General features: G+C 47.4%; 2 protein-coding genes across 5 annotated transcripts in view; one reads left to right on the top strand and one right to left on the bottom strand.

Moving 5' to 3' along the window:
- Positions 1-10919, bottom strand: part of CPSF7 (cleavage and polyadenylation specific factor 7) — a 28966-nt gene extending 18047 nt beyond the window's left edge. For 3 of the 4 annotated variants that reach the window (XM_067541508.1, XM_067541506.1, XM_067541505.1), the window contains exons 1-2: positions 10833-10906; positions 10372-10494 (exon numbers count right to left, since the gene is read on the bottom strand). In XM_067541508.1, coding sequence (XP_067397609.1) covers positions 10372-10425 — 54 coding nt within the window. In that variant the 5' untranslated portion in view covers positions 10426-10494; positions 10833-10906. Of the gene's footprint in view, positions 1-10371; positions 10495-10832 lie in introns of all 4 variants that reach the window. The other variant, XM_067541507.1, reaches the window with a different exon arrangement.
- Positions 10920-10980: 61 nt separating this feature from the next.
- Positions 10981-14140, top strand: SDHAF2 (succinate dehydrogenase complex assembly factor 2). Its single transcript, XM_067541511.1, has 4 exons — positions 10981-11099; positions 11225-11448; positions 12521-12630; positions 13355-14140. Exons 1-4 carry the CDS (start codon positions 11079-11081, stop codon positions 13483-13485), a joined length of 486 nt encoding a protein of 161 aa, XP_067397612.1. The 5' UTR covers positions 10981-11078; the 3' UTR covers positions 13486-14140.
- Positions 14141-14308: the final 168 nt, after the last annotated feature.

Genomic DNA, 14308 nt, shown 5'->3' with positions numbered 1-14308 from the left:
AGGGAGAAGCTCCAGCAGGCCACAGGTTTGCCTGGCCCAGTGGTTCTGATCTGCTGGGAAACAGTCTGTGCGTCCCAAGAGATTAAACACCAAACTCAAAACCATCCTCAGGAGGAATCACACTCTCGTATCCAGATTGAGTTTCACTAGAAAACCCACTCTCAGAAGACAAAGGGAAGGAATACTGCTGGACTAAGTACCACCCTGTAACAGGGATACTCCTGGTTCTTCAGCATCAGTGTCTCTTCCACATCCTAAATCTGAATTACTGCCTTGTGTACAACATTTTTTCTGCCTGATTACAACTAAGTTGCTTGGGCAAGGACTCCAATTTTTCTACATGTAAGCTCTTTCCATAAATTTCAGAAAATGAAGGAGTTAAATGACAAAGACAGAGAGGATTTTTTCATTGCCAGCAGCGCTCAGTCTCCCTGAGAATCTCAAATCCAGATTGGCTCCAGCTAGCCCCACCTCCTCTACTGCAAAACAGAGCCAATGATTCTGCCAATGCAGGAGGCACAGCGGAACGTGGCTCACTCTCCCCTAGCTGAGTCGGCTCTGCGGCCTCATGGGAGTAGCATGTGTGTCAAGGGGCAGCTGGGACTCATTGAGGGTGAAAAAGGGGACAACTGTTTAAGGCAGGAAGTGAAGAACACTGCATCCAAACGAAACTGCAGGGAGAACTTTCCAAGGCAGAATGGGATTTGGCTAGAGCACAACAGCAAACACTCCTCTTCTGATCACGAGTGGCCAAGGCCTCTGTTTTACATCTGAGCCCAGGAGCACAGCACCCCCACGCAACCTTCTGGGGCACCGATTCAGCACTCAGAGGAAAGAGTGCCTCCTACTGCAGCATCCGGGCTTTTCTCCGCCATCTCCTGTCCAGGCTTAACTTAGGAGACCTGAACCTGAGGCAGCATGATGCTTTTGAGGAAGGAGTGCAATCAGTTGGGGGAGGAGGGCAATTTCCTCCTGCCGCTCTTATTAGACCTTAAAGCATTAGAGCCCTTAGCTTATTTTATCCCAGTTACAGTTACAAGAAATGCTACTGTCCTTTCAAAACCCTTATAAAGCTATTTGCTTTATTGACACCCTGCAGCAGCAAGTGCCACAGGTTAATTATGCATCAGCTGCCATTTCATAGGCTTGGAGTTAATTATCTTAATTCATCCAGCGCATTCTTGTTCTTGTACTGAGACAACATACGCAGGAATGTAAATCCAGCATAGGACAGAGGCATGAAATCAGGTGGACAATTCCTTCGAGAAAAGAGAGCCATTTTAAAGCTATTAGGCGCATGTAAGGGCCTGCTTCTGCTCCCACTGAAATCAAGGATAAAACCACCAACGAGTTCAGTTGGGCGGGATCTGACCTGATGCATCATTTCTAGATTACAGTTCATGGAAGTCTGGGAGGGTACATGCCTTAGACCAAGGGATGGATTAGATGACCTCACAATCCATTTCCTTCTCTATGATCGCTGGGGACAGGTGCAGGAGTGTTTGCTGAACTCTATTTTCTAGTGCCTTGGACCAGATCATCTCTCCAGGGAGGGGTGACCATCCCCTTGCCTCAGGACACTAACCCATTCCTATAAAAGTCTCCATGATGGGATCTTTCTGGATATTTGGTCTAAAACTGCCCCCTTTCAATCTCCTTCCAGTCATCCTAGTTATACCTTCTACCAAATCTGAGTAAATCATCTTCAGATCCACAGCTCCTTGCAAACAATTCTGCCCCCCTTAGTCATCACTTAGCTAAGCTGCAAACGGTTTTTTAACCTTTCCTCACAAATCAACCTCCCCAGCTGCCGGGCATTTTTCCTGCCTTCTTCTGAACCCCATCCCCCACATATTGCCAGCAAAGTGCCCAGAACCGAACGTTCTAGATGGCACCCCACCATTGTAGCTGTACAGAGATTATCCCCCTGCTTTGGTATGGGCTGTGTCCGTAAACGCAGTGCAAGTGCTCCTATGCTGTATTGTGAACTGGATCACTAGGTCAGCCGGACTCAAGCAAAAAGTAAATTTAAACATATATACATCAAGGAACAAAAAGTAGGCCATACTTACATGGTGGGGGACTCTATCCTGGGAACCAGTGATTGTAAAAAAAGATTTAGGGTCATGGTGGATAATCAGCTGAACAGGAGCTCCCAGTGTGATTCTATGACCAGAAGGGCTTATGCAATCCTTGGATGCATAAAGAGGGGAATCTTGAGGAGGAGTGGAGAGGTCATTTTAACTATGCATTTGACACTGCTGGAATACTGTGTCCAGTGCTGGTGCCCATGGTTCAAGAAGGATATTGATAAATTGGAGAGATTCTGAGAAGAGTCACGAGAACAATTAAAGGATTAGAAAGCATGCCTTATAGTGATGGACTCAAGGAGCTCAATCTATTTAGCTTAGCAAAGGGAAGGTTAAGGGATGACTTGATTACAGTCTATAAGGATCTACATCGGGAATGCGACTGGCAAGTAATCAAGATTCAGCCCTAGAAAGGACTTTGAATGCGATCCACTGACTGGGTCATCAGTTCCCTGGTGTGAACAGAGATGAGAATGCTGATCTATTGCTGCTGCAAACTGGTTTGGCAAGCTCCGCATTTGATAAGGGTATTGATATGGGGAACAAATATCTAATAATAGGCTCTTCAGCCTAGCAGAGAAAGGTAGAACACAATCCACTGGCTGGAAGTTGAAGCCAGACAAATTCAGACTGGAAATAAGGCACAGATTTTTACCAGTAAGAGTAATTAACCACTGGAACAAATTACCAAAGGTCATGGTGGATTCTCCATCACTGAATTTTTAAATGAAGTTTGGATGTTTTCCTAAAAGCTCTGCTCCAGGAATTATTTTGGGGAAGTTCTATAGCCTGTGTTGTACAACAGGTCAGACTAGATCAACCGAATGGTCCCTTCGGGCCTTTGAATCTCTGAATCAATATCCTGAACCCCATATTTGCTACAACTCCTCAGTTGTGAAATCCACCACAGAATGTTCTTTCTCCCCCAGCTGACAGAAATCCCCTTCATTTGCATTTGTTTGAGTTCAGCTGCCCTTTTACACTGTCTGTGTCTCCCCATCCTAGCAAAATCGCCTGTCCTCCAACCAGTCAATCATTAGCATACATTGTAAAGCGAGGAATCAAAGTCCCCTTTCTTTTTGGCTACTGTTGTGATAACAGGAGCAGGATGGCAGCTAGCATCCCAAAGCAGAGCCTCGCTTATAAAGCCAGCCTCTGTTTCTTTGTCTTTCACTCACACAGGGGGAGATATTCATAGATACAAATGGCGTTAGGTGCCTAACATTGGCAGTCAATGGGAATTAGATGCCCGCCTTTAAAAACCTTGCCCATGGGTTTTCCTCTGCTTACAAATGTGTTGCTCTTTTCTATTTTGCACCACACTTAATTTAATTTAACCAGGTGTTACTGTGTGCTGCACAAACTCCAGTTAATGGAATGCTAAGGTGGCCTGCTTATGCTTTCAACAGCCTCTAGCAGATCAGAGCCAGACCAAACTTGGTATTTCTAAGGTAAAAAGCAATCAGAAAACCCCTGACCTTTATAAAGGCACAATAAAGAGCACGGGCTCAATGAAAGAAAACATCCAGGTCAAACACCCTAGTCATCTCTGTGTCACTGCTCACACACATCACAATATAGTCCAAGCACAGGACAGCAGGTTGGTTCTCAAATGCAGCTGATGGCCAGCAATTTCTTCTACAACCTGATACAGAAATGTAGCATTTTGTCATTTGTTTTCATTGTCATCAAGGCCCAGTGAATCATTATTGACTTAGATCTACCTATGCTGTATGCAGTAATGTTGTAGCCATGTCGGTCCCATGATATGAGAGAGACAAGGTGGTTGAGGTAATAGCTTTCTATGCTCCAACTTCTGTTGGTGAGACAGATAAGCTTTCGAGTTTACACAGAGCTCTTCTTCAGGTCTGGGAAACTTAATCAGAGTGTCACAGCTAAATACAAAGTGGAACAGATTGTCTAGCATAAGCAGTTAAGACATATTCCAAGGGACCCCTCCAGTCACAGCGTGGAAAGGAAGGGAGGGGATAGTTAGTGGGTTATAGATTGTTGTAATAAGCCATAAATCCAGAGTCTTTATTGTGTCCGTGATTTTTAGTGTCTAGCAAAGTTATGAATTTAAACTCCCAGGCTCGTCTTTTGGAAATGCTGTGCAGATTTCCTTTGAGGATGAGGACTGATATAGAATGTGTTTTGATCATCGTGGTAGTCCCTGCATATGACATTTTTTAAAAGCAGCAGTGTCGCCTTTCATGGGCAACTGAAGAGAGGAGCCAGTTAACTAGGAAGTTTCTTAGCCACAAAAGTGAACCGCCTAGATCTGTTGCCTTCAAATTCCTGCTATTACTCTCTGCTATATTTAACCTGGGGTGTATGTTGAGTACTAGTTAACGTGTATTTTTCATACTTATGAATGGCCTGGAATCCTAAAGTACAAAAAGAGTGTTACACAGTACTATAAACTGCTACGTTATTTATATTGCAGTAGTGCCTAATAATTCCAGTCCTGAACTAGGACCCCATTATGCAAGATGCTGTACAAACACAGAACAAAAAGACAGTCCCTGCCCCAAAATGCTGGCAATCCTAATGTGTTGTGGCAGATATGGCAAGTTTCTGGAATATCCTTATATTAAGTTAATGTATCATTGTGGGCCGGTATTGTATGTAACTTCTCTGGGGAGTGAGGGTGGAGGTACGTGGAGGTCAATGTGACAGATGACAGACCCAGGAATTAAAAGACTATACTGAAAATGTGCCATACACGTATCGACTTTTTGGGACAATAAGTGTAAATGAATTTTCTGGGGAATCCCTAGGGAGAGGTTAATGCAAATTCCCAACCCCCCAGTTATGCAAAAACCCAACCTTTTGAAGCTACACCCTGAGCAGAGGGTCACTGTCTGCTAATTACTTATTTTAGCAGGCCAAGATCAAAGGGCCGAGTTGTATAAAGAAATGGCTGTTCTGCCCAGTTGGGGGTTCTGGATCTGAAACAGATGACTTGTAACCAAAGGGAAAACCCAGTTGAGGGTTTTGAAGGACTGAAATCTACTGGAGCCCTGGGCAAGAGTTGGGGGTGCCCTCTGGTAAGCTTTTTAGCAGCCATGTAAAGTTTTCTTATGGTTTTAATAGGTTTTCTCTGTAATACATTTTAAGAATAAATGTGCTTGCTTAGAAGAAGCTGCATGGTAACTTATAACTGCTGGCAATACACGGGCCATAGCTTTTTTGAGGGAAAGCAGAGCAGTTTCTGGTCTTTTTCAGCAGTCTGGCTTGCTGGGCATATCATAGTGCAAGGCTGGGAACTCTGCAAATTAAACTGGGTGCCCCTTGGTGGTCCACAAGGGAGAAATACAGATGCAGTTGCCCTGAACCTGTGACATGCATCTCTAAGATTGTAGCAATAAGATACACTGCATTCTGTACAAAAGGAAGTGCTAAGATTGTAAGGTTAAGCAATGTAAAGTTGGGAAATGCCAGTCAAGATTGTACAGAAAAGCTACACTAGGCCGTTGAATCCTCCTCCATCCCCATAATTGCCTCACTGTCCTGGTTATCCCTTCTTCCTAACACCACACTTCAGCAAGCAATAGCTGCCTGTTTCCAGCAGATATTTTAGGAGGAGAGAAAGAGAAGAAATTTACTCTTCTGCATCATACAAAGACCTTTCAAGACATGCAGGGTTAATGCAAGGGCTACACAGCCACACAATGCTTGAGATTTTCAAAGTGGTCCAGAGGCTAACGTATTATTAAACCTGTTTATCATGATAGTGCCTAGGGCCAAAGAGTGGAGCTCCAAGGTGTTTGAGGCTGTAAACACAATAGTAGATGGCCCATGCCTTGAACAGTCTACAGTCTAAATAGGCAAGACAGATACAGGGTGGGGAAAAGGGGTAGAACACACAAGCAGCGTGAACTATGTGACAGCAGCAAATGTCATGTTAGTGCCGCAAATTTTTTTTTGGGGTGGTGGTGGTGGTGAGGGTAGGTTAGGAGGTGATCAGCTAAATGGAAGTAAAGGGGTAAGGGAGGCAGGGACACAAAGGGATCGAGTAGGTGTGGACTGAGTGAGACTGAGGTGAAGAGTCTGTGATGGAGGGGAGGATTGGAGCTAACAGAATCTGCACAGAGCAGAGAAAGTCCATTCAAAATGTGGAAAGTTGTCTGAATGTCCCTGCTTTGGCTATTTCTGCTCCTACCAGACAGAGCTACATCTTTCATTTAAGTCAATGTACTGTGTTTAAATCCTAGCCTACCCTCTCTAATGTGGAGAGAGTTGTGCTTGCACATTTGTGTAGTCTGGCACTTCATGAGCTTGGGGAGGAAGGAGTGGAGTGACAGCATGCAGCATTCAAAGGGTCACTACTACATGAAATCAACTGTAATTTTTACAAGCCCTTCTCAAAAGCAAGGGCTATTTTCCAAGCCAAATTTCCATTTTCTACCCCCAGCTATTTCAGTTGCAGAGGTGATTAAAAAGGTTACATGAATTTTAACAGGGAAAATATTTTTGTATTCATTCTCAAAAACTGCTCAGTTGTTCCTGTTTAAACTTCTTCCCCACTTCCACCCCCAAAAACATAAGCTTTGCACACAGACCAAGCCTGAAAGGTAAGTTTCAGAAAGTTACAAGTGCGTAAAAATAAGGGATTGGAATGGAAACCATTCTGCAGCCTCCATTATGCCCTTGCTGCTGCTGCTGCTATAAATTATCAAAGATCTTCACTTTTCCATCTTGTCTCACCCCAATATCATCTTTCCCAGGAAGAGTGCTGGCTTTTCAGGGCCTTTCCCTCACATTGCCATGTGTGGGCTGTAAAAGATTGCCTTTGTCACCTCATACACCAGGACAAAGAGAGCACTTTACAGTCCATCCCCACTTGGATTGTATGGCAACAATTTTCTGCAGCTAAAATCTCCCTGCTGCAACTCAAATCTGCAAACATGTGTCTTTGTTTGAACCATCCCAGGATTGCGCCCTAGACTAGTTGTATATTGATGTACTCTGGATTTATTTTATAAACAAACCAGCTGCAGTAGAATTTTTACTTTGCCACAGGATGTAGTACTGTTATCACAGGAATCAGGAGTAGGGATGTCTTGTCACAGAACTGAGATCCAATGTGTGGCAGGATACAGGAGCCGCAACTCACACTACTGACTATTAGAGAGACAAGGTAGGTGAGATAATATTTTTTATTGGACCAACTTCTGGTGTTGAAAGAGACAAGCTTTTGAGACTGAACGCTTCTCTCTTTCACCAACAGAAGCTGGTCCAATAAAAGATATTAGAGAGACAAGGTGGGTGGGATAATATCTGGGGACCAACACAGCTACAACACTGCAAACTACCTGCAGTCATGCCATAGTCTCTCTCTCAGTACTATTGATAAGGATAAGATTACGTAACAGAAATCATGGCGGGTGGATTCTGGAGCTCACAGCTCCTAGCTGTCGTGGGGCTGCTCCCGCAGTCCAGAGTCGCTGCTGGTGGCCCCGCAGCCCGAGCGGGGGACCCCGGAGCTGCCACAGGTGGACCCCACAGCCATCAGCCACTGTGGGTGGCAGGTGGACCCCAGAGCTGCCTCCAGCGGTGATTGCTGGACTCTCCCCCTCCTGAGCCAGGCTAGGGCTCTAACACCCCCCCACCCTGCTTCAGTATTGCCCGGTCAGCCTCCAAACCCATTATTTTTAGTAAAAGTCACAGACAGGTCACGGGCTACAGTGAATTTGTGTATTGCCTGTGACCTGTCCGTGACTTTTACTAAAAATAACCATGACAAAAACTTAACCTTAACTTTTGCTTTCCAGATTTCTTCCTCCCATTGAAAATGAAATTCTATGGCCTTGGTTATGCAGGAGGTTAGACTAGATGGATCATAATGATCACTTCTGTCCCTAAAATTGTATCTATTCATGTTTGTTGGAGATTATTTTATCAGTGAATGTTATTTTATCAGTGAATGTTATCATCATGCTGTTTACTTCCAGAGAACTATTGAAAATATTGAGTAAGACCAGGCCCACTACAGATTTTTTCTGCCTCCAGTAAACACCTTCCTCCCAACTCAATACATTGCCTTTTATTACCATTCTTAGTTTCTGCTTTTCCAGCCATTTCTGAAGCCACATGAAAATACTCACAACCAAGCCAACCTGGATAACTACTGTGGCGCAATAAGTGCTTTGAAGTAAAACAAAAACAAAAAAAGCCATCAAATGAGAGGGGCCTGATTTTTTTCTTTATAATTCCATGATGCTTACTGCTCGTATCTCTGCTATCCTGCAAATATATTAACAGATTTTTATTTTAAATAGGAACTGATAGATTTTCCAAACAATAATTGCCAGGGTCACTCTTTTTCCCTTTTCCGAAGATGGGTAGCACATTTATTTTTCTCCAATCCAGCAATACCCCTCCTAGGCCTTTTCAAAATAATCGCCAATGACTCAATAAATGTGTTGGTCATTTTCCATTACTCTAGAACGCTGTAATCCTGACCCATTAATCTGCATATATTCCTATTTTCCAAGTTTTCTCATACCTACTCTTTATCAATAACTACTAGGTTCCCATACTGCTCAACTGTCCAAATTTACTTTCTTGATTTTGCTTGTTAAAGGTTAATTGCAAGGAAACATGGAAAGTAAATCAGTGGAGAAAGATGCTTAAACTGTTTCAATGGCCACCTCCCAGAAAGCAATTCTGGCCTACCATAATAGTATGGAATCCAGTTAGACTTGGATAACCATGCTTGCTCTAGGATACTTTCAGAGAGTCAGAAAGTCCCAAGAGGATTCCAAAGAAGGGGAAATTTTTATTTTAAAGTAAAAACTGATTTCAGTGTGGGATGAAGCCTAACTGTTGGCGGGGTGGAAGGGACCCAGCAGCACAAATATTTTGTATGCAGTTCTTCTAAAGATAAGATTTAAGAAAGGGGTTCAATGTCTCAGCCATTTAGAACCATCCTCAGTTTCATCCTCATTCAATACATCTGCTTCCAATCAAGCACTACCATTTCTCCCAGCATAGCTGTAAAAGCCTCTCACATTCCCCTTAACACCCATAACATGGTTAACTTACTACTCTTTTTTGCCAGTGTTAACTTTTCCCTAACAGCTTAACTTCTGGCATATTCTCATTGGGTAACCTCCCAACTTTTCAGAGCAGGGATTTATTGCCTTCAAAGTTTGGTTTGACCCCTCGTGAAGCCACACTGGCAGTCAGTCTCTTGTTCTTTGCATTTTGCTCCTGGAAAGTAATCAAGATTTGTTGCCATTTCCTGTATAAGAATCTCTAACCTTCTTCCATGATCTCAGATTTAGCACTTCCATAGCATTTTTATCTTCAGAAAAACTCAGCTTTCTTCCATTATACCACCTGTCTAGATTTCTTAACTCTCAACATTTTCTTCCTTGAAATCTAATACGTTTTGATCACTGCATTCACGTTCCTTACTGCACTGAATTCAAGCATCTTGTGGTCCTTCGTCCCAAGCTTCCCTATTATTCACACAGTCTCAATTTTCTCCCTGTAAATCCAGGATAGATTTTCAGTTTCTGGGATTATAAAGGTGATTACTGGTAATTTAGGCACATCTCTGATTATACCCAATTACCCAGGTATTCAAGCAAATAAAATTCCTTATGAGCTCAGCATCCTGAACTCCTGAGTACTCTAAATCAGGTTATGTTTGTATACCTACAGTCCAAAGAAGTCTCTAGTAGTTGCCCCATGTAGGTCTCTTCTGATTGCATTTCCTATCTCTTACCCTCATGTTTTGCAGGAGAGGATGGCTAAATTCTCAATCTGTATCCACCACTGCCCTCTTCATCATCAACACAGTCCTCCCCGGCTTGGCGAATGCTTCAGTCCAATAGAAACTGCCCATTCTTTCTCTCTACTGCTGACAGATTGCAATCAGCCAAGTACTAGCTCCAGTTATGAAAACCTTCCCAGCAAATTCCAGTCAAGGACCCAAATCACGATTTAGCAACAGTCCCAGGCCTTGCAGGCTTTCCACGCCCTGTGGGGATTTTCAGAGCCACGCTTCAGTACCATAATGCTCCTTTCCTGGCACACAAGCCCCATCACGTACCTTTGGGAGATGAGTGGGGCCCAGACCCATCTATGCTCCTTTGCTGCCTACTTCACAGCCTCCCTGACGCTTCCTGTCTCGGGAGTTTAATATCCTCCACAGGAGAGGCCACCTGCTCCAAAGAGCCCCCCATCCCCGCGACGCTTCCCAGCAACTCTCTGCAAACCCGCCTCCCTCCCTCCATTGCCGTGGGTGGGGCTTTCACGCGCCACTCACCTGGTTGAACTCTTCGTCGGCGTAGATATCGATCAGATCCACCCCCTCGGACATATTTCCACAGCGGCGGGAGCCCCAGAGCCGGGGGCACAGGAAGGAAGGAAGGAGAGGAGGTGCGGTGCACTGCGGGGAGAGGCGGCTCAGTACCAGGGGCCGGCCATGTGCGCCCAGCTCGGACCCAGCCCGGCCTGAGTCTGTCCCTCCCCCCCGCCACCGGCTTAGATCTACCCACCCCCCCCGCCCGATCAGCCCGCCCCGCCCCCAGGCAGCCGGGTCCGGGCCCGGGAGCGGTTCCCCGCCCAGCGCTCTCCTGCCGGGGCGCGGAGGGCGCAGGGGCCCCGAGAGGGGGGATGGGACACGGCTCCCCGCCGCCCCCCAGCCCCGCGGGCCCGACCCCCGCCCGCTACCTCGAGTCACCGGGATACCCCGCGCCCCGCCCCCTGCCCCGCCCCGCCCGTTACCGGCGCGCGCGCGCGCGCAGGGGGCCCAGCGTCCCCGACTCCCTGAGCAGGCCCGAAGCGCGCGAACCCCTCACCGCCACAGCCAGCGCCGCCACGCCCCGCCCCTTCCGCCCGCAGGACACGCCCCTTCCGGCCCGCCGGCGCGCGGGGGGACCATAGAGACTAGAGAGCGGCCGGCCGGGAGGGGCGGGGCGGAGGAGGCCGGTCCCAGGTAGGGGAGGCGCAGGCGCACGGCGCAGGCGCAGGATGGCGGCGAGGGGGTCTCGGGTGAGTGGGGCGGAGGCTGGGGAGGGTTCCACGCTCCCTGCGGCGGTGGGGGTTGGGCCGGGGGGGTGTCAGCCCCTCCCCCCCCGGGGCCCGGCTCCCCCTGACCCGCCCCCGTCTCTCGGCAGCTCCTGGCTCTCTCCAGACGGGCTCTCGGCGCCTCCCGCCCAGGCTCGCTGCCCGCCCGGCGCTGCTACCGTGGCGACTCCCCGGCCGACTCGCGGAAGGACGTGCTGGAGATCCCCTTGCCCCCCTGGCAGGAGCGGCCCGACGAGCCCCTGGAGACCAAGCGAGCCCGGCTCCTCTACGAGAGCAGGAAGAGAGGCATGCTGGAGAACTGCCTCCTGCTCAGGTCAGGCGGCGCCCCGCGCAGTCCCTGCCCTCGCCCTGCGCAGGGGTGCCCCTGGGGCGCAGGAGCCCTTTGGCTGGCCGGGCTCCCTGCGTGGATTCCCTTCCGGGTCCCTTCTACGGGAGAGAGGAGAAGGCGAGGGTCTCCTGGCACTTCTTGGCTCTGCCAGGCTGTCCCATCCCCTCATGGCAGGGAAGCAAGATTGCCCTCAGGTTCCGTACTAGGTCCCGTGCTGTTCAATGTAGCTAGTGACCTGGAGCGGGAGGGAGGTTAGCAGGGAGATCACAAATTTACAGAGGACACGAAGTTACTGAGAGTAGTCAAGCTACAGTGGAAAGAGAGACGGAGCCTAGCGAGGCAAGTGAAGTTTAGTGCTGCTGAAATATTCTGATGCCACCCTATAAATCAGTAGTGTGGCCTCGGCTGGATGTGGTGTGCGGGACTTGTCACCCCACCTCCAAAAGGATATTGCAGAAAAGAGGTGGTTGAGAATGGTCAAGGGTCTCAGAAAACTCTCCTACAAAGATAGAAAGAAAAGACTAAGATTAGTTTAGAAAGGGGACATAAGTCTTTAAAATAATGACTGGTCTAGAAAAGCAAAGCTGGGAGTTTTTCTTCTCCCTGCCTCATAACAAGCACAAGGGGAAAGTCAATAAGATGGGAAGTTCAGAACCAATAAAAGAAAATCCTTTTTCACACAATGAGTAATTAGCCTGTGGAACTCACTGCCACAAGAAGTTGGTGAGGCCAGGAATATGGTAAGATTCCTAAGGAATTGGACATTTCTGTATATAATTAGACTATCCAGAGATATAATTAATAACAGGTTTTGGCAGCGAAATTAAACCTCAAACTGCAAAGCTTAAACTGATCTCTAACTACTAGAGATCAGGATGAGCCCTCCTTGGGGATGGATTATCTCACATCTGCCTGCTGCTGGGTTTCTTGCTCTTTCCTTTGAAGGATCTGGCACTGGCTAGTGTCCTTCGGGATGCTGAGCTGGATGGACCCTCACTGTGAGCCTGGCAGTTCCTATCTTCCTAATGCTTCCTGGTTTCTCTCTTGCCTCATTTAGCCTCTTTGCAAAGGAGAATCTGAGTAGCATGACTGAGCGGCAGCTGAACCTCTATGACCGTCTGATCAATGAGCCCAGCAATGACTGGGATATTTACTACTGGGTGACAGGTAAGTACTGCAACAGGGGATGCAGTATGGCCCAGTGGCTAGAGCACTGGGGTGGGGCTCAGGAGACCTGGTTTCTATTCCCAGCTCTGCTACAGGTCTGCTGGGTGACCTTGGACAAGTCACTTTGCCTCCCTGTGCCTCAGTTTCCCCATCTATAAAACGGGGATGATACTGAACTTTGTAAAATCAACAAGAGAGAGATGATATTATAAGTGGTCCCTGAGCCCTGTCTCCTATGATGAGATAGAGCAGGAAGCTTTCTGGGGTGCTGAGTGTGTCTTAGCTCACCTGGGCTCCATACCCAGCAATGTACAGTATGTGGATCAGAATAGCAACTGCAGTGATTCTTGCTCAGGTGATATCCAGGGCTTCCAGTCCTTATGCTTCAAGGCATAAGCTGGGGGCAGGAAGGAATTCTCCTGTACTGCACTAATCCCATGGGTGAGCTACAGGGTTTTACTCCCTCTATATCCTACAGCTGTCTATTGCCATCTGAGATGGGGCTCCGTAGGAGAAATAGTTAGCTGCTGAATTGCCGTGGTGTTTAGTGAAGAAGGTTAGAAAGAGGTAGTAAAACTGGGGCTGTGCCCTCTTTAGAGGGGTATGAGACTGGGCTCAGTGCAACCCCCGATTGGCTATGGCAAGGACAAAGATGTAAAGCCGGTGACTGTGAGAAATGGGAGTGGGGATGCTGTGTTTCATCCTGTGACCTTTCTCCCTGAAGAAGCAAAGCCCGCCCCGGAGGTGTTTGAGAATGATGTCATGGTGATGCTGAGAGAGTTCACCAAGAACAAGAACAAGGAACAGAGGCTGCGGCAGCCGGACTTGGAGTACCTCTTCGAGCCCTCATGCTGAGGCACCCTGTGTGCACTAGGATCCTCTTCTCATCCCTAGGAGCAGGGGCTGGGGCACCTGGATCTCTTTGGCAACTTGCAGTGCTGCTGCCCTGGCTCCTGGAATCCTCCACCTGGTGGTTGCTTCTACCTAGATTTCCAAACCTCACTAAATAAAGTTTCAAACACTATCTCTGACAATGGGAATGGATTTGTACAGGTGCAGCAGTCCACCCCAGAAGTGGCTGCATTTCAGTGGCACTGTATGTATATAGCTTGTACAGCATCATGGTGCGAGAGAAATAGAAGGTGATAGCATTATGACGGTGTGCTTTGATTCATTGTGAAATTCCTCTTGTTTGACTGGGGGGTCCTCTCTGATGGGTACAGTCTCCGTTAACCATTCCTTGTAAATCCTTGTGGCTGGGGCCCACCGATGGGGAAATTCAAAGTAAAGAGCATGGGGGGAAAAGATATACCCACTCAGCTGGAAGAGTGTTCTAGCCATTGTGCTAGGAAGTTGCCTAAGGAATTGCTGTGTCTATGGAAGCATCATACAGAAAGGTGAAGTTGTGTGAGAGGGGGTGGGGAAGAGAAGAGGAGGGAGACCCTGTCCTTCCTTGCATAGCAATAGCATAAGGCTCTGTGGAACGATGCAATGGGGGATTTATGGCTCAGAAAGTGGGGTTCTGTCTGTCAGATCTATCCCAGCTAGCGGGTGCTGTGTTGCTGGAGTTTTAGATAAAATGTCAAACAGAACAGTCCCTATTGAGCCTCTTTGGCACATTCCTGTGTGTGTGTGGTGGGGGGAGGTAGGGGGTTGGCTCATGACTCCTGGGCAAATT

Source organism: Emydura macquarii, unplaced genomic scaffold (genome assembly GCF_026122565.2).
Source record: "Emydura macquarii macquarii isolate MOO-44397 ecotype Brisbane River unplaced genomic scaffold, CSIRO-AGI_Emac_v2 contig_670, whole genome shotgun sequence".
NCBI lineage: Eukaryota > Metazoa > Chordata > Testudines > Chelidae > Emydura > Emydura macquarii.
This window is presented reverse-complemented; position numbering and strand designations above follow the sequence as displayed.